Source organism: Giraffa tippelskirchi, chromosome 3 (genome assembly GCF_054371585.1).
Source record: "Giraffa tippelskirchi isolate mGirTip1 chromosome 3, T2T-mGirTip1v1.2.pri, whole genome shotgun sequence".
Lineage (NCBI taxonomy): Eukaryota > Metazoa > Chordata > Mammalia > Artiodactyla > Giraffidae > Giraffa > Giraffa tippelskirchi.
In genome coordinates this window covers 52,151,348-52,173,601 of record NC_137277.1, presented here as the reverse complement: position 1 = coordinate 52,173,601, position 22,254 = coordinate 52,151,348, and the positions used below count along the sequence as shown (strand labels likewise).

Genomic DNA, 22,254 nt, shown 5'->3' with positions numbered 1-22,254 from the left:
ATACATTTTCAGCTCTAGAAGTTCCATTTTATTATTCTTATACTTGTATTTCTTCCCGCATTGTGTTTATGTTTTCCTTTAAGTCAGGGATCAGCAAACTATTTCTGTAAATGTCCAAATAATAAATGTTTTAGACTTCATAGACCACAGTGTCTCGGTCAGAGCTGCTCAGTGTTACCATTGTAGCAGAGAATTAGTCAGAGATGATATGTATAGCCATGTATACATGGTTACCTTCTTTGAAACTCTGTAAAACTGGTGGTAGGCTGAATTTGGCTCCTGGGCTAAAATTTGCCCATTATTGCTTTAAATCTTTGAACATACTGGATTGGCCAAAAAGTTCATTTGAATATTTCCATAACATAACAGAGAAACCCAGACAAACTTTTTGGAAAAGCAGTACATCAAGGCTGTATATCGTCACCCTGCTTATTTAACTTATATGCAGAGTACATCATGAGAAATGCTAGGCTGGAGGAAGCACAAGCTGGAATCAAGATTGCTGGGAGAAATATCAATAACCTCAGATATGCAGATGACACCACCCTTATGGCAGAAAGATAAGAGGAAGTAAAGAGCCTCTTGATGAAAGTGAAAGAGGAGAGTGAAAAAGTTGGCTTAAAGCTCAACATTCAGAAAACTAAGATCATGGCATCCGATCCCATCACTTCATGGCAAATAGATGGGGAAACAGTGGCTGACTTTATTTTTCTGGGTTCCAAAATCACTGCAGATGGTGATTGCAGCCATGAAATTAAAAGATGCTTACTCCTTGGAAGGAAAGTTATGACCAACCTAGACAGCATATTAAAAAGCAGAGACATTACTTTGCCAACAAAGGTCCGTCTGGTCAAGGTTATGGTTTTTCCAGTAGTCGTGTATGGATATGAGAGCTGGACTATAAAGAAAGCTGAGCGCCAAAGAATTGATGCTTTTGAACTGTGGTGTTGGAGAAGACTCTTGAGAGTCCCTTGGACTGCAAAGAGATCCAACCAGTCCATCCTAAAGGAGATCAGTCCTGGATGTTCATTGGAACGACTGATGTTGAAGCTGGAACTCCAGTACTTTGGCCACCTGATGCGAAGAGCTGACTCATTTGAAAAGACGCTGATGCTGGGAAAGATTGGGGGCAGGATGAGAAGGGAATGACAGAGGATGAGATGGTTAGATGGCATCACTGACTCAATGGACATGGGTTTGGGTGGACTCCGGGAGTTGGTGATGGACAGGGAGGCCTGCTGCTGCTGCTGCTGCTAAGTCGCTTCAGTTGTGTCCGACTCTGTGCGACCCCATAGATGGCAGCCTACCAGGCCCCTCCATCACTGGGATTCTCCAGGCAAGAACGCTGGAGTGGGTTGCCATTTCCTTCTCCAGTGCATGAAAGTGAAAAGTGAAAGTTAAGTTGCTCAGTCCTGTCTGACTCTTCGCGACCCCATGGACTGCAGCCCACCAGGCTACTCCGTCCATGGGATTTTCCAGGCAAGAGTACTGGAGTGGGGTGCCATTGCCTGGCGTTCTGCAATTCATGGGGTCGCAAAGAGTCGGACACAACTGAGCGACTGAACTGAACTGAACTGAATATTTTTAAGGCCTTGTCTGCTAATTCCATTATATCTAACATTTCTGGGTCTGTTTCTATTGACTAGTGTTTCTTCAGGTTATGGGTAATATTTTCCAAACTGTTTAACATATCTAGCTATTTCTTATTAGATGATGAAATGTGGTATTAAGTTGTTGATTATTTGGATTTTGTCATCATCCTTTACATAGTATCAGTTTTTTTGTTTTGCAGGGCACTAAGTTACTAGTGGGCTGGCTTGGTCCATTTAAGTCTTTTTAAAATCTCTATTATGATCTATTTAGCTTTTACTAGGCTCTTTCCAAGGTCATCCCTGAATGCTAAGTCTTTCCACTCTAGCTCATTGAAGTTCAGTTGTTTCCCAGCCCTGAGTGAAGTCTTAGAATTGTTCAGCTTCTTTTCTCACTAATTGTACTTTGCCTTTCCTTATAGAATCTCATCATAGCATGCAATGCAGCTTTGTATGCTAGAGTCTCAGGGGAACCCCCATACACAAATGGAGAGTCCTTTCTCTGCATTAAGTATTCTGCCCCACAGATTTTAACCACTTAGCCCCACCAAACTCAAATTTTCTTCTCAATGCAGCAGTACTACCATGCTTTTCTTAGGGTCTTCCTCTTTGGACAACAGATTTTATTATTTTTATTCTTTATTTTACTTTTTGGCTGCACTGGGTGTTCGTTTCTTTGTGCAGGGTTTCTCTAGTTTTGGTGAGCAGGGGCTACTCTCTAGTTGTGTTGCGCAGCTTCTCATTGCAGTAGCTTCTCTTGCTGTGCAGCAAAGGCTCTGGGCACACAGGCTTCAGTAGTTGCAGCACTCAGGCTCAGTAGTTGGGATACAGGCTTAGCTGCTCTGTGTCATATGGAATATTCCTGGACCAGGGATCAAACCTGTGTCCCCTGCATTGGCAGGCCAGTTCCTATCCCCTGCACCACCAGGGAAATCCTATGGACTATGGATTTTAAAAAAATGTTTTTTTTTTATTTGGCTGCCTCAGGTCTTAGTTGCGGCATACAGGATCTTTTTGTTGTGGCGGGGGGACTCCAGAGCATACCGGCTCAGTAGTTGCAGCACCTATGTTTAGTTGCTCTGCAGCATGTGGCATCTTAGTTCCTTGATCAGGGATCGAACCGAGGAGCCTGGCATTGGAAGCTCAGAGTCCTGGACCGCCAGGAAAGTCCCCTGGACTGTGGATTTTGCTGCAGACACAGTGTGTCTACATGTGGAAAGCCAGAGTCATCACAGGGCTTCTGCATCTGTATCCCTTTTCTCAGCAGTCAAGAAATACCATACTGCCTGTGGTACAATGTCTGAAAAGAATTGTTCCATGTATTTTGTAAGGTTTCCAGTTGTTTCGTGTAGGAGTGAGCATCTCTGTTCCAGTCACTTCATGGTATAAGGCAGAAAACCCTCAGCCACAGGCCAGAATCTCTAGCCCATGCATATCAATACTTGCCTACCCGCATGAGAGCTGGAACCTCCTGCTCAGTACATAGTATTACTTTTATGTTTTGCGGTGAATCTTTCCAGGTAGCCTTTGCTGCTTATACTGCAGCTCTTTGTCTTTATCCCTCGTTTCTTCATTTAGTATGGCTTAAATGTGATTCTTTTATGTTTGATAACATTGTAGTAAATTGTAGGTTTTAGAAAATCGACTTAAAAGGTAATTTAATACGTGTTACTGTTAAAATTCTCTTAAAGGATCGTCTTTTGGTTTTTGTGTTTGGATTCTTCATGTAAACTAATATTTATTTCAATCAAGTCCATTATATTTAGGAACTATTAACCTATAATGTTAATAAGAACTTTTGAGGCTTCCTATCTATCACTTAAGATAGCTTGAACTAAAATGTTGAGGTACAGGCTCAATGGGCTCTTGAGAATGAGCAACCGACCAGAAGCTGAGTTATTCATGTTCATTTTGTCTGGGAGCCACCACATCTGCCACTAAGGCTGAGTAATCATGACTTCTTAGTGTGGTTATGGAAAGAATATATCAGTTTAATTGTGTGAACCGTCCTTTCTTTAGGGAAAACATTCTCATCAGATTGCTGAAAATTTTCCCTTTTTAGAATCACTAAAAATTAAAACTGTGAATAAGTCTTTTACCTTGTTGAATGACCTGTTTAATCGGTTGGGGTGCATATTTTATTTATATTTCTGGAATAGAAATGTAGTTTTTTCTTCCTCTGTATCCCAGAAATCTCATTATTTTAGTGTCTAAGTTCAAGTTTTGTTCTCCTTGAGTTCATTTCTAGAGGACAGTTGTGTAGGGATATCATGAACAAACTCTTGAATTTCTTTTGTTTTGCCTTAAGTAGTATCACATTTCTCTTTTGTGTTTTCAAACAGTAAATGTGGAAGTTAACAAGTTTTTTTTTAATTGCATCTGATGCTTATCTGTAAGTGTACAACAAGAAATTTTTCACTAATGATTCAGTTCCTCTGAATTCTACAAACTAGACTTGCATTTGTGTGTATGTGTGTGTGTGTGTAGGATCACAAAATAATTCTTTTTTCTCTGTGAAATATCTTTTATGCACATAATAATATTCAGAGAAACAGCTGTAGATTTAATGATTAATCACAGCTTCTAAAAAAAATCATTCCTTTTTAAAAGATTCTATGATTATTTTTAAACTTATTATTACTATTTATAGTTCTCTGTGAATTAAAACTCAAGAAAAAGAGGAACAGACTAAAAATTCACACAGGTTTCTTTTTGGCTCAGTCAGAAAAAAACTTGATAGTTAATTGATTCAGTGCCAAGTGTAGGCCTTCTTTTTATAGATTTTTATTTAAATGTGAAGTGCCTCTGCATTTAGGGGGAAATGGAGCTTAGATTTATGAATATCTTTCTTTTTCATACTACATGCAACAAAAAAATTTGCTTTATATCACCTTTTATTTTGATAGCAATAGGAGTTCTTTAATGTTTTATTTTCATTGCTGCATCTTATTCAGTTTGTCTTTGAACCACAAATTCTTTTACCATGTGGTTTAAAAAGACTTTCCTAAATCCAAAGATCACTTACTATATGTGTGTCTATATACACATCCATATGTGTGTGTATAATTTTTTCTACAAGTACAATATTTTTCCTTATAACAGTGAATGGCTAATACTTTCTGAGGGCTTACTGTACCCCCAGCACTAAGTCAAGTATATTTATATAAATTGACTAATTGAAACCTCACAGTATCCCCAGAATGTAGGTCCTGAAGGTGTTTTATCATTACCATTTTATAGAAGAGGAAAGCAAGACTCTGTAAGAGGCAGAGGCCAGAACCTCTGGTTCTAGAAGTTATGCTTATAGCAACTGTACTATAAACTTTGTCTACAGTATGTTTTAAAGTGAATACTGGCATCATGTATGTTAGAGCAACATGTTAAGAACGTCCAACTTCTAGAGCTTACACTTCATGAGAACCTTGGAAATTAACAATAGATTTTATTGACAGCTTGATTGTATTTAGGGTTTTTTAATTTTGGAACTAGATAAAGTCATCAAATGAATCTAATTCTTTTGCCTTGCTAAAGAGTAGGTCCAGAAAGATTAAGTGATTTTTCTGAGGTTGCTTGTTTTCTGACCCTTAATAGACTATAAGAACCTACTTGAAACCCTAAAGGAGCTTGTTTAAAATATACACATTCCCATGTCCACTTATTGAATCAATTTATGCTTAGGGGACCCAGGAATTTATATTTTTAACAAAGCCTCTTGTTGATTATTATGCAGATACCTCATATTGGCATACATGTTCATTTGAGATCCATTGTATTTAAACCTTTATCACATGTCTAAATATTAATTCATTTTAATCTAATGTGATTATTATTAATTTATAATGTTTCAAAATAAAGGTACAAAGCAGCACAAAAGCTTCCATAGAAAAAATTACTTTAAAAGAAAAACCCATTGGTACTGGTTCCACAATTTTATTTTTGTTTTACAGCCTCAGTGAGAAAGATAAGTGAGGCAGTTACTTCATCAACTATTGTTTTTTGAAATATAGTTAGTTTATAATGCTATGTTAGTTTCAAGTGTACAGCAAAGTGATTCAGTTATATATGTGTATGTATATACTTTTTCAGAGTCTCTTCCATTGTAGTGATTGCAAGATACTGAATATAGTTCCCTGGGCTATACAGCATGTCCTTGTTTATGTGTTTTATATATAGTAGTGTATATGTGTTAATCTCAAACTCCTAATTTCCCTCCCCCCCAACTATTCCCTTTGGTAAACATAAGTTTATTTTTCTGTGTCTGCATCAACTTTTTTAAGTAAGGAAAAAAGTTGTATTCTCAAAGTATACCTAAAAGAATAGGGGCACAGGAGGTTTTTTACAGGGGATAGCATTCTTACAAATGAGATGTATGGATAAATAAAATAAGAATCAAGCGAGAAATAATGGTTTCCAGAAACTCGTGTTAGGGAAAGTAGGTTGACTATAAAAGGACACAAGGGAACTTTTTGCATTGATGGAAATGCTGTGTATCTATATCTTGATTAGTTATGGTTATATGACTAAATATAATTGTCAAAACTTATTGAACTACAGATCTAAAACAATGACTCTTACTATATGTAAATTATACCCACATAAATTTGAAATTGGTCTTTAAAAAAGTAAACCTTGAAGATTCTGGGAGTGATTGTTTTTTCAAATTATCTGTTGCATCTTGAAATACTTGGGTGAATTCTTGTTCTTTAAAAGCTAACATTTTTCTATTAATGTGTAGTGATTAAGGTAACATTAAAATAACATCATGATAATTCCATTTTCTTTAATATTTCTCATCAAAGATTTCTCATATTTTTTTTGTAGGGTCCACATATAGCTTCAGTTACATTAGCTGCTTATGAGTGCAATTCAGTTAATTTCCCTGAACCACCTTATCCTGATCAGATTATTTGCCCAGATGAAGAGGGCACTGAAGGAGCCATTTCTTTATGGAGCATCATCTCAAAAGTTAGGATTGAGGCCTGCATGTGGGTAAGATGTCCATTTTCATGCTTACCTAAAATTACCCTCACTGTCTTGATTCTTTGTACCTTGTTGAAAGTGAATCCAAATATATACCAAGTCAGTAAATAATTAATTCATAAAGTCACCAACTACCTAACTTCTGTGGAAAAAAAATCTCTAGAACTTCTCTTTGTGAATAACATGCAGAAGGAAGGCAGGAAACTGTAGGTACCACCAAGTATTGATGCCAAGGAGACAATAGCAGGGAAAAGGAATAATGCAAATATATTACTTTGTAAAGTTTTACTGATGTTTATAAAATTTGATAAACACGTAGCAAATGGTTATATATCAATCCAAATTTGGTAAGTATTATATTTCATTTCATTTTCTGAGTTGTCGTAATACTAAAGTAAGGTCAGACATTTCTTAATAAACTAAGCCTTACTGTATTTGAGGTGAGATCAAACTATATGATGATTTTACTTTCAGTAGTATCAATTATTCTTTTTATGGCTTGGTTAATATATTTTGGGAAATTTTGAACTGCGTGATCAGTGGTAAATGTATTTTAATCTGTATATCCACACAAAGCATTTTTTATATGCCTAAATTCATTCAGGTGTCTGTCATTGAGGAATAGTTCAGTTGCTAAAGACTTCCTATTACCATTTGAATTATTTTTTAATTTATTATTTGGAATTATTAAGTTTTATGTTCCCTTTAACTTTTTTTCCCTTCACAATTTCTTACAAAAAAGAAAATGTGAAACCCATCTCTTAAAAGTCTTAGTTAAAGTGAACATGAATACAATGCCCACAGAAGAGGCAGTTTTCAAACACATTCAAATGTCAGAGGTTACGTTGTACTTTAAAAGAATTAAAAAGGAAATGCCATATATTGAATTTGTTGAATATGAAAAACAGGAAAAATTGTCATATTTCCTGTTACTGTCTTAAAAATACTGGAAACAAATTCATTGTACTAGTTGCGTATGTTTTATAAATTTCATCACATTAGTCCTTCGATGAAAAGCTGTTAGTAATATAACTAGTTACTTGGAACATGCTAGAGAGGGTGTATGTATATAAACTTCAGTTTTCTGTTTTTCTTTTGTTCTTTCAAAATGATTTATGTGGCTCAATTAACACTAATGCCAACAAAGAAATTTTCGTCCCAGCTGGCAGTGATAACTGCCTCTTCCAAATTCCCATGGTGCGTATTATCTGAAGCTCTCATTTGGCCTGGCTCCATGCATGCCTCAAATTATTTAAATTGGCTGGTGTAGTGGCTTACTTCCCCAAATAAATTTTTAGCTTCTCAAAAAAATTCAGACTGTACCTTAAATTAAGTGTATTACCCTCAGAGCAGTCAGCATTAGGCTTTGCTTATAGTATTACAAGAATCTCAAAAAACGCTGATTAATTGTCTGAGTATTTGTTTGTTCTTCATATTCCCTTCTTTGAAGCTGTCTTTTGTGACAAAAAATGTAGCACATATCAAGTTATGTTTAAATTGGTTCCTATTGTTTCACCGTTTATAAGGACAGTCCTTGTAAGAAAAGGTGCTAGGAAAACTGAATATGGTTATTGTTTAGTCCCTTACTTCGTGTTCAACACTTTGTAACCTCTGCACTGAATACAGAGGTTATATATATGGACATAGGCTCCTCTGTCCATGGGATTTCCCAGCAAGAAGACTGGAATGGGTTGCCATTTCCTTCTCCAGGGGATCTTCCTGACCCAGGGATTAAACCCATATCTTCTACATCAGCAGGTGGATTCTTTACCACTGAGGCACCTTGGAAGCTCAGGGAAAACTGAATATCCACATGCAAAAGAGAGAGATTGGATCCTTACCTTATACCATATGTAAAAATTAACTCAAAATTCACCAAAGACCTAAACTTGAGTTCAAACTCTAAGACACTTAGAAGAAAATACAGAGACAAATCTGCATAATGATTGGGCACTGGTTTTTTAAATAAGACACTGAAAGTAGAGGCCACAAAAGAAAGAAAATAGATAAATTGAACTTTGCTAAAATTAAAACCTCTCGTACATCAAAGGATACAGTATCAAGAGAGTGAAAAGAGAACCCACAAAAAGGGAGAAAATGTTTATAAGTCATATATCAGATAAGGATTTAATATTCAGGATGTTTAAAGAACTACGCAACTCAACAATAAAAAGACTAACAACCCAATTAAAAAATAGGCAAAGGACTTGAATAAACACTTCTCCAAGGAAAAGATACAAATGGCCAATAAGTGCACAAATTCTCAACATCATTAGTTGTTGGGGAAATGCAAATGCAACCATAAGGGAATACCTCTTCACATGTATTAGGATAGCTATTATTCTTTTAAAAAGAGTAATGAGTATTGGTGGAAATGTGGAGAAATTGGAACACTCCTAGGTTGCTGGTGGGAATGTAAAGTGATTCAGCTGCTATGAAAAAGAGTTTGGTGGTTTCTCAAAAATGTAAACATAGAATTACTCTGTGACCCTCCTCTAATGTAAATACCCAAAAGAACTGAAAACCAGGGCTCAAATGTAAGTACAGAAACTTGTAGTTCACTGTTAAGCAACGTTATCCATATTATCAGAAAGGTAGAAATAACCCCAAGTACCCTCGATAGATGAATGGATAAACAAAGTGTAGTATATACACAGAATATTACTCAGCCATAAAAATAAATGAGGTTTTTATACATGTTACAATGTAGATGAACCTTGAAAACATGGTAAATAAAATAATCTAGACATAGAAAGATATTGTATGATTCCACATAAATCAACTATCAACAGAATTCAGATTTGTTATAAAGACAAAAAATAGATTTGGAGGGACTTTACTTGTGGTCCAGTGGTTAAGAATCCTCCTGCCAATACAAGGGATGTGGGTTTGATCCCTGATCTAGGAAGGTCCCACATGCCATGGAGCAACCTAAGCCGACATGCTGCAACAGCTGAGCGCACATGCTACAACTGCTGAAGCCCCACGCCTAGAATCCGTGCTCTTAAATAAAGAGAAACCACCTCAGTGAGAAGCCCATGTGCTGCAACAAAGAGTAACCTCTGCTTGCCACAGCTAGAGAAGGCTCACGCACAGCAATGAAGACCCAGCTCAGCGAAAAATTAAATAAATATTAATAAGTAGTTAATTTAAAAATAAGCTCAGTGAAGGGGTAGATTTTTTTTTTAAAGTAGATTTGAGTTTACCAGCATTGTGGGGAATGAGAAGTTAATGCTTAATGGGTAACAGTTTCCATTTGGGTGAAGAAAAATACTGGAAATATTTTTTATATTTTATCCTTTCATAAAATTGTTCTCATTTGTGTTCACATCCATATTTTTTATTTCATTATAAATATAGTAAATCAGTAAAATCCTGGAAATACGTACTTGAAATATGTACTTCCAGTTATAAAAATCAGCGTCAACCTCAGTTTCAATCTGTTCATATAAGTCTTTGGAGCCCATTAAAATGAATTGTTTGGTGTTGCTGATCAGTGAGTTACCTTTTTTCAGTTTGTATCTTTTTGATTTTTCACAGTTTGTCTGTATCAGTAGTGTTCAGTTCAGTCGCTCAGTTGTGTCCGATCTTTATAACCCCATGGACCGCAACACGCCAGGCCTCCCTGTCCATCACCAACTCCCAGAGCTTGCTCAAACTCATGTGTGTTGAGTTGATGATGCCATCCAACCATCTCATTCTCTGTCGTCCCCTTCTCCTCCCACCTTCAATCCTTCCCAGCATCAGGGTCTTTTCCAGTGAGTCAGTTCTTCGAATAAGGTGGCCAAAGGGTTGGAGTTTCAGCTTCAGCATCAGTCCTTCAAATGAATATGCAGGACTGATTTTCTTTAGGATGGACTTGTTGGATCTCCTTGCAGTCCAAGGGACTCTCAAGAGTCTTCTCCAACACCACAGTTCAAAAGCATCAATTCTTTGGCACTCCGCTTTCTCTATAGTCCAGTTCTCACATCCATACATGACTACTGGAAAAGCCATAGCTTTGACTAGAGGACCTTTGTTGGCAAAGTAATATCTCTGCTTTTTAATATGCTGTCTAGGTTGGTCATAACTTTTCTTCCAAGGAGCAAGCGTCTTTTAATTTCATGGCTGCAGTCACCATCTGTGGTGATTTTGGAACCCTCCAAAAATAAAGTCTGTCGTGGTTTCCATTGTTTCCCCATCTATTTCCCATGAAGTGATGGGACTAGATGCCATGATCTTAGTTATCTGAATGTTGAGCTTTAAGCCAACTTTTTCACTCTCTTCTTTCACTTTCATCAAGAGGCTGTTTAGTTCTTCTTCACTTTCTGCCATAAGGGTGGTGTCATCTGCATATCTGAGGTTATTGATGTTTCTCCCAGAAATCTTGATTCCAGCTTGTGCTTCCTCCAGCCCAGCGTTTCTCATGATGTACTCTGCATATAAGTTAAATAAGCAGGGTGACAGTATGTATACAGCCTTGACATACTCCTTTCCTGATTTGGAACCAGTCTGTTGTTCCATGTCCAGTTCTAACTGTTGCTTCTTGACCTGCCTACTGATTTCTCAGGAGGCAGGTCAGGTGGTCCGGTATTCCTATCTCTTTAAGAATTTTCCAGTTTATTGTGATCCACACAGTCAAAGGCTTTGGCATAGTCAATAAAGGAGAAGTAGACGTTTTTCTGGAACTCGCTTGCTTTTCTGATGATCAAACGGATGTTGGCAATTTGATTTCTTGTTCCTCTGCCTTTTCTTAATCCAGCTTGAACATTTGGAAGTTCACGGTTCACGTACTGTTGAAGCCTGGCTTGGAGAATTTTGAGCATTATTTTACTAGCATGTGAGATGAGTGCAATTGTGCAGTAGTTTGAGCATTCTTTGGCATTGCCTTTCTTAAGGATTGGAATGAAAACTGACCTTTTCCAGTCCTTTGGCCACTGCTGAGTTTTCCAGATTTGCTGGCATATTGAGTGCAGCACTTTCATAGCATCAACCTTTAGGATTTGAAATAGCTCAACTGGAATTCCATTACCTCCACTAGCTTTGTTCTTGGTGATGCTTCCTAGGACCCACTTGACTTCACATTCCAGGATGTCTGATTCTACGTCAGTGATCACACCATTGTGATTATCTGGGTTGTGAAGATCTTTTTTGTACAGTTCTTCTGTGTATTCTTGCCACCTCTTCTTAATATCTTCTGCTTCTGTTAGGTCCATGCCATTTCTGTCCTTTATTGTGCCCATTTTTGCATTAAATGTTCCCTTGGTATCTCTAATTTTCTTGAAGAGATCTCTAGTCTTTCCCATTCTATTGTTTTCCTCTGTTTTTTTGCATTGATCACTGAGGAAGGCTTTCTTATCTCTCCTTGCTATTCTTTGGAACTCTGCATTCGAATGGGTATATCTTTCCTTTTCTCCTTTGCTTTTCGCTTCTCTTCTTTTTACAGCTATTTGTGAGGCCTCCTCAGACAACCATTTTGCCTTTTTGCGTTTCTTTTTCTTGGGAATGGTCTTGATCACTGCCTTCTGTTCCGTGTCATGAACCTCTCTCCATAGTTCTTCAGGCACTAGGTCTATCAGATCTAATCCCTTGAATCTATTTGTCACTTCCCCTGTATAATTGTAAAGGATTTGATTTAGGTCATACCTGAATGGTCTAGCGGTTTTCCCTACTTTCTTCAATTTAAGTCTGCATTTGGCAATAAGGAGTTCATGATCTGAGCCACAGTCAGCTCCCAGTCTTGTTTTTGCTGACTGTATAGAATATCTCCATCTTTGGCTGCAAAGAATATAATCAGTCAAACTGATTGCAGTATTGACTCTGGTGATGTCCATGTGTAGAGTCTTCTCTTGTGTTGTTGGAAGAGTGTGTTTGCTATGACCAGTGCGTTCTCTTGGCAAAACTCTATTAGGCTTTGCCCTGCTTCATTCTGTACTCCAAGGCCAAATTTGCCTGTTTCTCCAGGTGTTTCTTGACTTCCTCCTTTTGCATTCCAGTCCCCTAATATGAAAAGGACATCTTTTTTGGGTGTTAGTTCTAGAAGGTCTTATAGGTCTTCATAGAACCATTCAACTTCAGCTTTTTCAGCGTTACTGGTTGGGGCATAGACTTGGATTACTGTGATATTGAATGGTTTGCCTTGGAAACGAACAGAGATCATTCTGTTGTCTTTGAGATTGCATCCAAGTACTGCATTTTGGACTCGTTTATTGACTATGATGGCTATTCCATTTCTTCTAAGGGATTCTTGCCCCTAGTAGTAGATACAATGGTCATCTGAGTTAAATTCACCCATTCTGTGTAATGCTCCATAAATTTTCTTTTCAGTTATCATTTCAAATTCCATTAATAGTTATTAAGCTTCCAAGTATGGAAATTCACAGTGAGTGAAACTTAACATGGAGCTTTATATTCTAATAAGGGAAATAGTTATGGTAAAATATATATATATGTATTGTGGGAAAATTATATAAGTATTTCAACTAATTGTGATAAGTGCTATGAAGGAGAAATCTGTTGCATAATATAAAGATTTTTCCTGGTCTGTGATTCAGGGAAAATTTCCATGAAGCAGCAATGTTTCAATGAATATCTAAAGATATGCTCAGTCTCTCAGTCCTACCACTGGCCTGTTACCTCACTTTACTCCTTAAAGATAATAAGTATAAAGTGAGGAGGTGTAAATTAATTTATTATTTAATTCATGGTTTTGTTTTTGGGAGTTTTTTTCCTATTGTAGTAAAATATACATAACAGGTTATGTACACAATTTACTGGCATTAAGTACACTCACAGTGTTGTGTAACCACCATCGATATCTACTTCCAGAACTTTTTTGTCATCCCCAAACAGAAACTCTGTACCCATTAAACAATAACTCCTCATTCCCTACTCTCCCCTGCCCCTGGTAATTTTGAACTTTCTGCCTCTATGAAACTGCCTATTCTTGATACCCCATATAAATGGAATCACACAGTATCTGTCCATGTCTGCTTACATCACTTAGTGTAATGTTTTCAAGTTTCATCTATGTTGGAGCATATATCAGAACTTCATTCCTTCCTGAAGCCATTTTAAAACTAACCTCAATGGAAACTGGAAGCACATTTTCTCTCTCTTTTTGTTTGTAAAACAATCTAATAATTTTACTAAAATTGGTATAATTTTTTTAAACATTGCTGTAAAAACCTTAAATTTCTCAGTGGTTCCAAGTTACCCTCCAAACTTTGGCTTTTAACCTCTGTTTCATGTTTGTAGTAGTTAGGATATTTAACAGAAAAATGTCTTTGTGTTTAAAGATTATTAACATACTGATAATACCAAACTACCATAACTTCTGCGTAGTCAGCATATATAAAATTTTCTACTCCCAGATTTTTAGCATTAAACTTATAATTCCTAACACAGAAAAGCAAGATGCTCATAATTTACTTGTGATTCCACTTGAGAAAACTTTTTGAAAGTACAAAAATTCAGGATTTTCTCCTCCTAAAAATCTTTTCATAAAATTGACACTCCAGGAAGTTACTGTGTTTCTCTACTGGTTTTGCATATTATGTGCATATTAAACTCTTCTCCAATTCAAGAAACAGGAACTTCAGGATAATAAATTGATATACAGTCAACAATTTTTAGAAGATTTCCTGAATTATTGCTTGACTAAATACCATTTGTCTTTCTTTTGCAATAAGGAAGCCAGTCATTTCTTCCCCTTAATTAAACTTAGGCTGACAGTTTATAGTGTTCCACAGTTAAGTTTTGTTTTTTTCATGTTGATTTTGCAAGAATTATAAAATTATTTTGTAAGAATCATGAAATTTTGGAACTTCGGTATCCAACTTCTGTGTTTAGAATATAATGTGTCTTGAGGGGACCTGTCTGTAAGACTATGTTTCCTTTTTACTTATATGCATGAAAAATAGAATACTAGCTCCTGATCACCATCTCCTTGCTAATATGGGAAAACATGAACAGAATTAAAATATAACAATGAAAATGATCAACTAAGTGTAAAATAGTTTGTAGATCTTGATTTCACTTCAGTTCATTTTTACTTCCTTTTAACTTTAAGAAAATTTGTCCTGAGTTTGAATCATATGTTTGTTGTCAGAACTATCGAACATTTGAGAAGAAGAGAAGTTCATGTTTTGAATAAAATGTTGCAAATAACTTTTCTTCTTTTTGTCATGAAAAAATTTAAGTACAGGAAGTTATATAATTAATTCAATATACTGTTACCCAGCTTTCACTAATGGCTGCCCAGCTTTCACTAGCCAGCTTTCACTTGTGGCTAATACTGTTTTATCTAGACCCTTCCTCATTCAACTCACAATTATCTTGAAGCATATTCCAGGTAACATAGCATATTTTATCTGTAAATATCAACCTTAGGACTTAAAAAACATTGTCACACCTAAGAGGATTTAGGAGTAGCCTCTTTAAAATCTGTTACCCAATTAGAGTTCAAATTTTTTTGATTGTTGCTTTTTCTTTTCAATATCTTTGTATTGGTTGATGAAACTGGATTGTTTGTCAAGTATAGTTTTCCGTGGTCTGAATTTTGCTGTTTGTATTCTAGTTGGTGTTATTTAAATATATTTCTCTATTTCCTGTGAATTGATAGCTGGATTGACAGGCTTGAGGGAAAATTATTTTTTCACAAGGATATACTTTATGGTCTAGTATATTCTGTCACATAGTCCAATAATGTCTGGCTGTCTATCTGTTTATATTAACACCATTATTATATAAGTCCATTATTTTACTGGGGTTTATAAAATGAGGGCATTCCAATTGCATCATTTTTTCTTTGGTTAATGACTGGAATACTTTTGTAAAGAGAAACTTCTCCTTATCATCAGTTTGGTTACCCTGAGTTATCTTCCATATAGATAAGACAGGATAAATAATTAACTGTTTCTCTTTATTTACCAGTTTTTAAATAATTAGTTCTCTAACGTCCTTCAGAGGAGGTGAAATTAACTTTTCTTGTTTCAGAAAATATGACTTATGCTTTCTTCCAGTACCCTTCTCTGTGTGTGTCTCGCCCCTTTCTCTGTTCTTTAACTAGATATTTAACTAGTCTTATTCTTTTAGCACTTAAGTATATTCTTTTGCTAACTCTTGGCTCACATGTAGATAATGCAGTTACACTTGGAGATGGTTGATTTTACACACTGGAGTATAACACTGTGACCACGGGATGCTTGAGTTTGGTAATGTTGTTTGAGGATTCTTATCAAGGCATTAACAGGCAGAGCCATAGGACAGAGCAAACAAAAAGACTTAAAGTTGCTTCTGAAAACTACTGAAGCTTTTTCATTCACTATGATCCAGGGCAAAGAAGGGTGACTCAAAGTGAAAGAATTTTCCTGGGTACTATAGGTCTCTTGCATTATTATCTATCCTGTATTTAAGACATTTTAAGTTCAAACCAAGTTCCTGATTCTTTTACCTTTGTTTTCATCCTTATATCCTAAGATGATTGAAAAAAAAAAAAAATTCTCTTCAAAAACAAGAATCCACAAAGTGACTGAAACATGAGTCACTCAATGTCCTGAGGAAATCAACATTTTTCCTGTGGTGAAAATTTATCCATCCTAATGTTGAGATTTCAGGAGGCTTCCTGACCACAGTTTGTTAACTCTGTACAAAAAAAAGTTGTATTGGGATTAAAGCAACATCCTAAATACAAGAAGATTTCCTAGAAAATATATATCTAAGAGCTATGCTAGCAAGTGCTCATTAGCAAATCATTTGAAAAGGGGAGGAAGAGTGACAAAAATAACAGTGTATGAATATATATGTATAAATTTTTTAAAATGAGGGTTTATAACAAAACAATTTCAGATAAAACTAGTGGTTGCCAGTGAGGAGAGGGAAGAGAGGAAGGAGGGAGCAAGATAGCCATAGAGATTGAGAGGTACAAACTATTGTGTATAGAATAAATAAGCTACAAGAAAAATAGGCCAATACTTTATAGTAACTTTAAATAGAATATAATCTATAAAAATTTTGAATCACTGTGTTTTACACTTGAAACTAAATTTATAAATCAGCTATACTTCAATAAAAAAAATTTCAAAAGTCTAGAAAGCTGTGAGCTATTTCTAAAATTAATAAAATGAAAAGAGATATAAAAATAAGAACAGAGGATATAAGTAGAGATGCTAGAGAACTAACTAACATTAATATAGTATCTGCAGTGTACCCGGGATTGCCTGAGAATTTTATGTATGCTATCTGGTCAGGCATTGCATAGATCTGTATTAAGGTCAGGATTCAAACTCATGCCCTCCTGATCATGTAGCATGTCTTTTCCTTCCTAATATATACATCTTAACATGCTTTTGGTGATATTGAAAATTAAAAATTTAATCTGCTTCTCATCCCTGTGTTGAGAAAATCTCATGTAAGTGTTTTGTTCTTTTTACATAGGGTATCGGTACAGCAATTGGAGAGCTACCTCCATATTTCATGGCCAGGGCAGCTCGCCTCTCAGGTGCTGAACCAGATGATGAAGAGTATCAGGAATTTGAAGAAATGCTGGAACATGCAGAGACTGCACAAGTAAGATCAGTGGGGAAAAAATAGCTAATCAAAACAGGTTATTATTAAGGTAAAATTTTTAATAGTTTCTCTGAAGAAGAAAACTGCCAGTGTGAAAAAAAAAATCATACATGGTTTAATGTAAAATATTTAGAAAAGCTGAATCATAAAAAATAATTACAGAAACTTCCCTGGTAGTCCAGTGATTAAGACTCTGCCTTAAAATGCAAGGGATGCGGGTTCAATCCCTGGTAGCAGAGCTAAGCTCTCACATGCTGAGGAGGGCAACTAAGCCTGTGCACTACAACTAGAAAAAGCCCAGTGCTGCAGTGAAGACCCACCACAGCCAAAAAAAAAAATGATTATAATCATGATCTTAGAATAGAGAAATAGAGAAAGAGTCAACAAGACAACTCAGACTAAACCAGGATAAATTCATGTAGCCAGTGAGATTAAAGAACTGAAACGTTATTTGTCCATTATGTGTTTATAAATCTTACTGAGCAGACCACTGAATAAATAAGGGGGATAAATAGGTGGACCACTTGTGAGCCCAAAATAGTAGAACTGCCTAATTAATTTTTTGAAAAATAATAGTTTACCATGTTTAGAGGAAACTTAATTCCCCAATCAAGAAGGGAGAATTAAGATAAACTTACCCACTGTTGTGGGGAAAAAAGGCTGAGGCCTTCAACACCTGAGCAAAAACTATATATCAACCTGTATCTTAGTGTTACTAGATTGATGCGGATGTAATCGTGATATTGGACCGTGAATTTTGAATCATTATAACTAGGCTCAGACACATCATTATTATTCAAAATAGGAACTGTTACAATCAACACTTTTGCTAATGAGAAATAAGTTTGTTTATTCCTGTAGCATAAAAATCCGTGCTTCAGGATTCAGCGAACTCTTGGAAAGCATTTTCTGTCTCCTGCTCGTTGTGGAAGCATTTCCCTGCAGACGTTGTTGAAATGCTTGAAGAAGCGGTGGTCAGTTGCTGAGAGGTCAGGTGAATATGGCTGATGAGGCAAAACTTCATAGCTGATTTTGTAGAAAACTGCAGATCTAGAAATTGTTGTTGTTGTTGTTCAGTCACTAAATCGTGTCCAACTCTTTGTGATGTCATGAGTTGCAGCATGCCAGGCTTCCCTGTCCTTCACTGTCTCCCTGAGTTTGCTCAGACTCGTGTCCATTGAGTCAGTGATGCCACCCAACCATCTCATCCTCTGTCACCCCCTTCTCCAGTTGTGGCTATGTCTGGTGGTGAAAGTAAAGTCTGGTGATTTAAAGAACAGTATTGCATAGGAAGCTGGAATGTTAGGTCAATGAATCAAAGTAAATTGGATGTGGTCAAGCAGGAGATGATAAAAGTGAACATTGACATTTTAGGAATCAGTGAACTAAAATGGATGGGAATGGGAAAATTTAATTCAGATGACCATTTTATCTACTGCTGTGGGCAAGAATCCCATAGAAGAAATGGAGCCCTCAGAGTCAACAAGAGTCCAAAATGCAGTAGTTGGATGCAGTCTCAAAAACAACAGAATGATTCAGTTCATTTCTAAGGCAAACCATTAAACATCACAGTAATCCAAGTCTATGTCCCAACTGCTAATGCTGAAGAAACCAAACAGTTCTATGAAGACCTACAAGACCTTCTAGAACTAACACCAAAAAAAGATGTCCTTTTCATCATAGGGGACTGGAATGCAAAAGTAGAAAGTCAAGAGATCCTGGAGTAACAGGCAAGTTTGGCCTTGGAGTACAAAATGAAGCAGGGCAAAGGCTAACAGAAGTTTTCCAAGAGAACACACTGGTCGTAGAAATGGTTAACTTCCCTAATTTTACATGCTTAGAAGTAAAGCTGGAACCAGAACTCAGAATGGTAGCATTGCTAGTAAATTCTGTTTACTGAAGCAATGTCCATAGATGGTTGAGTATCCCCATTTGTGGTAACTGATACCTCTGCCCTTTGTGACACTGGTTATTATATGTCATTTGACATATCAAAACCTTTTATCTGTATAAAATCAGCAAGTTGAAGTCAAATCATTTTTTCGCTTGTATAGTTTCTTCAGTCTCCTCTTTCTACCAGTTTTGTGAAACACTTCTCAGCATCACTTTCCACTTGGTAACACAAAATCATTTATCAACTTTTTTTTTTTCTTGGGGTCATCACTCTGGATTCCTGAATGCTCCTACTCCAGTCTATATTTGGTGGGGGTTTTTTAATTTAAAAAACCCTCTGCACTATTGTTTTTCTCCTGATTTGAATCCCTTATCTTCCCCTTTCTTGATTTTGTTGTTTAGTTGCTAAGTCTTGTCCAACTCTTTTGGAACCTCATGGTCTGTACCAGGTTCCACTGTCCGTGGGATTTCCCAGGCAAGAATACTGGAGTGGGTTACCATTTCCTTCTCCAGGGGATCTTCCCGACTCAGGGATCAAACCTGGGTCTCCTACATTGCAGGAGAATTCTTTACCACCTGATCTACCAGGGAAGCCCAATGCCATGCTGAGCCCTCTCTGTAGTTAGTCTTTTTGGTTGTTTTGTTTTTTTCTCTAGAAGCTTTTAGATTCATTATCTGAGATAGGGGTCTTTTTTTTTTTTAATCAGAACTCGAGCTTTATTCTTTTATTTTTTGGCTGTGCTGGGTGCTCATTGCTGTATATGGGTTTTCTCTAGTTGCAGTGAGCAGGGACTACTCTCTAGTTTTGCACAAGCTTCTCATTGCAGTGGCTTCTCGTTGCAGAGCACAGGCCGTAGGGCATGCAGGCTTCAGTAGTTGTAGCTCAGGGGCTCAGTTGCTGTGGTCCATGGGCTTTAGTTGCCCCAAGGCATGTGGAATCTTCCCAGACCAGGGATCAAACCCGTGTCCCCTGCATTGGCCTGCATACTCCCAACCACCGGGCCTCTAGAGAAGTCTGAGGTATGGTCTTTTTAAAATTTATTCTGCTAGGCACTCAGGAAATTTGTCAACCTACTGTCCTCTAGTTTTGGGAAACTTTCTTGTACTTTTTGTGTGTCAATTTACCATCTTTGGTCTCTACTCTTACTTTCTGGAATATTTTGTTATTGGGATCTGTATCCTATCTTTTTAATTTTTCTTTATAATTTTCCTCCTAATATTTATCTCATTTGACTTTGTATCCAATTTCTTCAACTTTTCTTCTATAATCTAATATTAAAATGTTTTTCCACTGTCATATATTTATTTTCAAAAAGCAGTTTGTATTATACTTCCCCCAAAATGGCTTATCTTTTTGAAGATATTTAGTTTCTTCAAGTTTTCAGTACTTTGGGCATTTTTTTTCCCCCTTTGTCTGTTCTGTTTCCTGTTGGAAGCTTTCCCCAAAGCCTGGTGATCCTTCTTTTTCTATTTATATTATATATAAAAATAAAGCACATAAAGCTGAATGGGAACTTTGTATATTGAGGCAAGGTACAGGAGTGGCAGGCCACCTGATTTATTGGAACCTCTGTGTATCAGTTCCTATCCATCTTTCCTTTGGGATTGTTCAGTTTTTCTAGTGATGGGCCTTCTATTTTCTTGCCTAGGGATTATAAACCTTGCTGCTGACATTCTAAAGCTAAGCTGTGGAAGGCAGGTTAGAGATCTTCATTTACTGAGTAAACTTTCACTTAACCTACTTTGTGGTAAGTCTGACAGTGCCTGCACAAACAGGTCCTGAGTCCAGAACCTTTGGTTTTCTTTGTTTAGAGACTATAGTTGATGTGTTCTTTAGGACTAGGGCAGGAAGTTGTCTCACAGTGCTTAGTACTATTTATACAGTCTCCTTGTTTTCAGCCCTATCCTCATTTCTTCTGCAGTTCTGATGATGATCCATTGTGGAGTTCTGTAGTACTGATACAAATCACTTTGCTTCTTTTCTGTGTCTTTCACTGCAGGTTCTCAGATACAATATTTTCTTCCCATCTGCCCCTGTCTTAATTAATCAATGCTAGTTTCATCAAAGACAGAGTGCAGTATTTCTGTTTGGGGTTATTATTGAGATAAAAGGTGTTCCAGTTATCTACTGCTGAGTATATAAACCACCCCAGTACTTAGTGATTTGAAACAAGAATAGCTTATATTGCTCACAGCTGTGCAATTTGGGCAAATTAGCTCGACTATCAGTTAAAGTATCTACTTCCAATATGGTTTACTTATATAACTGGTAAGTTGACTCAGGCTGTTGGTTTGGAGTTCAGTTGGACTTTTGGTTTAGGACCTCAAGTTATTCTTCATGGGGCTTCTTGGATTTCCTCATGTCAAGGCACCTGAGTTCTGACAAGTGTTCTGAAAGATGCAAATTTTCTTGTGACATAACCTTGGGGATCCTACTCACTTTGCCATATTGTGTCAGCACAAAGTAAGTCACTGAAGCCAGCGCAGATTCAGAAAGGGAAATTAGACCCACCTCTCAATTCGAGGAGTAAGCAAAGAATTTGCAGTTGTCTTTAATCTCCCACAGGGGCAAAGGTCTTATTTGGTCATCTCGACATAGAAAACTTACTGTACAAACTAGAATTTCTCTAGGAGGGAGAAGGAGGTGATAATTGATCTTGACATCATATAACATGAGCAATTGCAGAAAAGGAATTTAGACATGTTTCCTAGAAAGAGTGAAGTGATGTGCCTGTCGATAACAAAAAGTTGTCTCTCCTGTGGCAGGAGGATATACTCATGTGAGAAACTGTAAAGCTTTGTCTTGCAATTAGCCAGTGAAAGCTTACTGAGGCCCACATTGGCTCAATTCTTTTTTCACATTGGCTCAACTTTAAAAATTCCTGTGAGTTTTAATTGTGTACAAATGGAATTGCTATTACCAAAAAGAATGAGTTCCTTGTCTCGCTCTGTGTGATACCTTTCATGGATCCCTGCATAGCAGCTCCCTGCATTGAGTAGAACATTAGCTGGATGAATCATTTCATTCTTCACATTTTTTTGATACTTGGGTTGTAAATAATGCATTCTGTAAATTTGTTACCATCTAAGAGCTCAACTTCCAAAAACTCAGGTCTTCTCGAATTTGATAAAGTAAATCATGCTTCATCTTATTCATATAATTTGAGATCTTAAAGACTTTTGCATCTTGACGACTCCAAATCTTTATCTACTATTAGCCTAGTAATCTTTTTCCTTCATTCCT

The 22,254-nt window shown here is 36.6% G+C and overlaps 1 protein-coding gene across 3 annotated transcripts in view; it reads left to right on the top strand.

The window, feature by feature from the left end:
* VMP1 (vacuole membrane protein 1) overlaps nucleotides 1-22,254 on the top strand; it is a 124,602-nt gene that overhangs the window by 41,140 nt on the left and 61,208 nt on the right. For 2 of the 3 annotated variants that reach the window (XM_081585068.1, XM_081585069.1), the window contains exons 6-7: nucleotides 6,411-6,578; nucleotides 16,986-17,117. In XM_081585068.1, the coding sequence (XP_081441194.1) occupies nucleotides 6,411-6,578; nucleotides 16,986-17,117 (300 nt within the window). The remainder of the gene's footprint in view (nucleotides 1-6,410; nucleotides 6,579-16,985; nucleotides 17,118-22,254) is intronic. The other variant, XM_081585070.1, reaches the window with a different exon arrangement.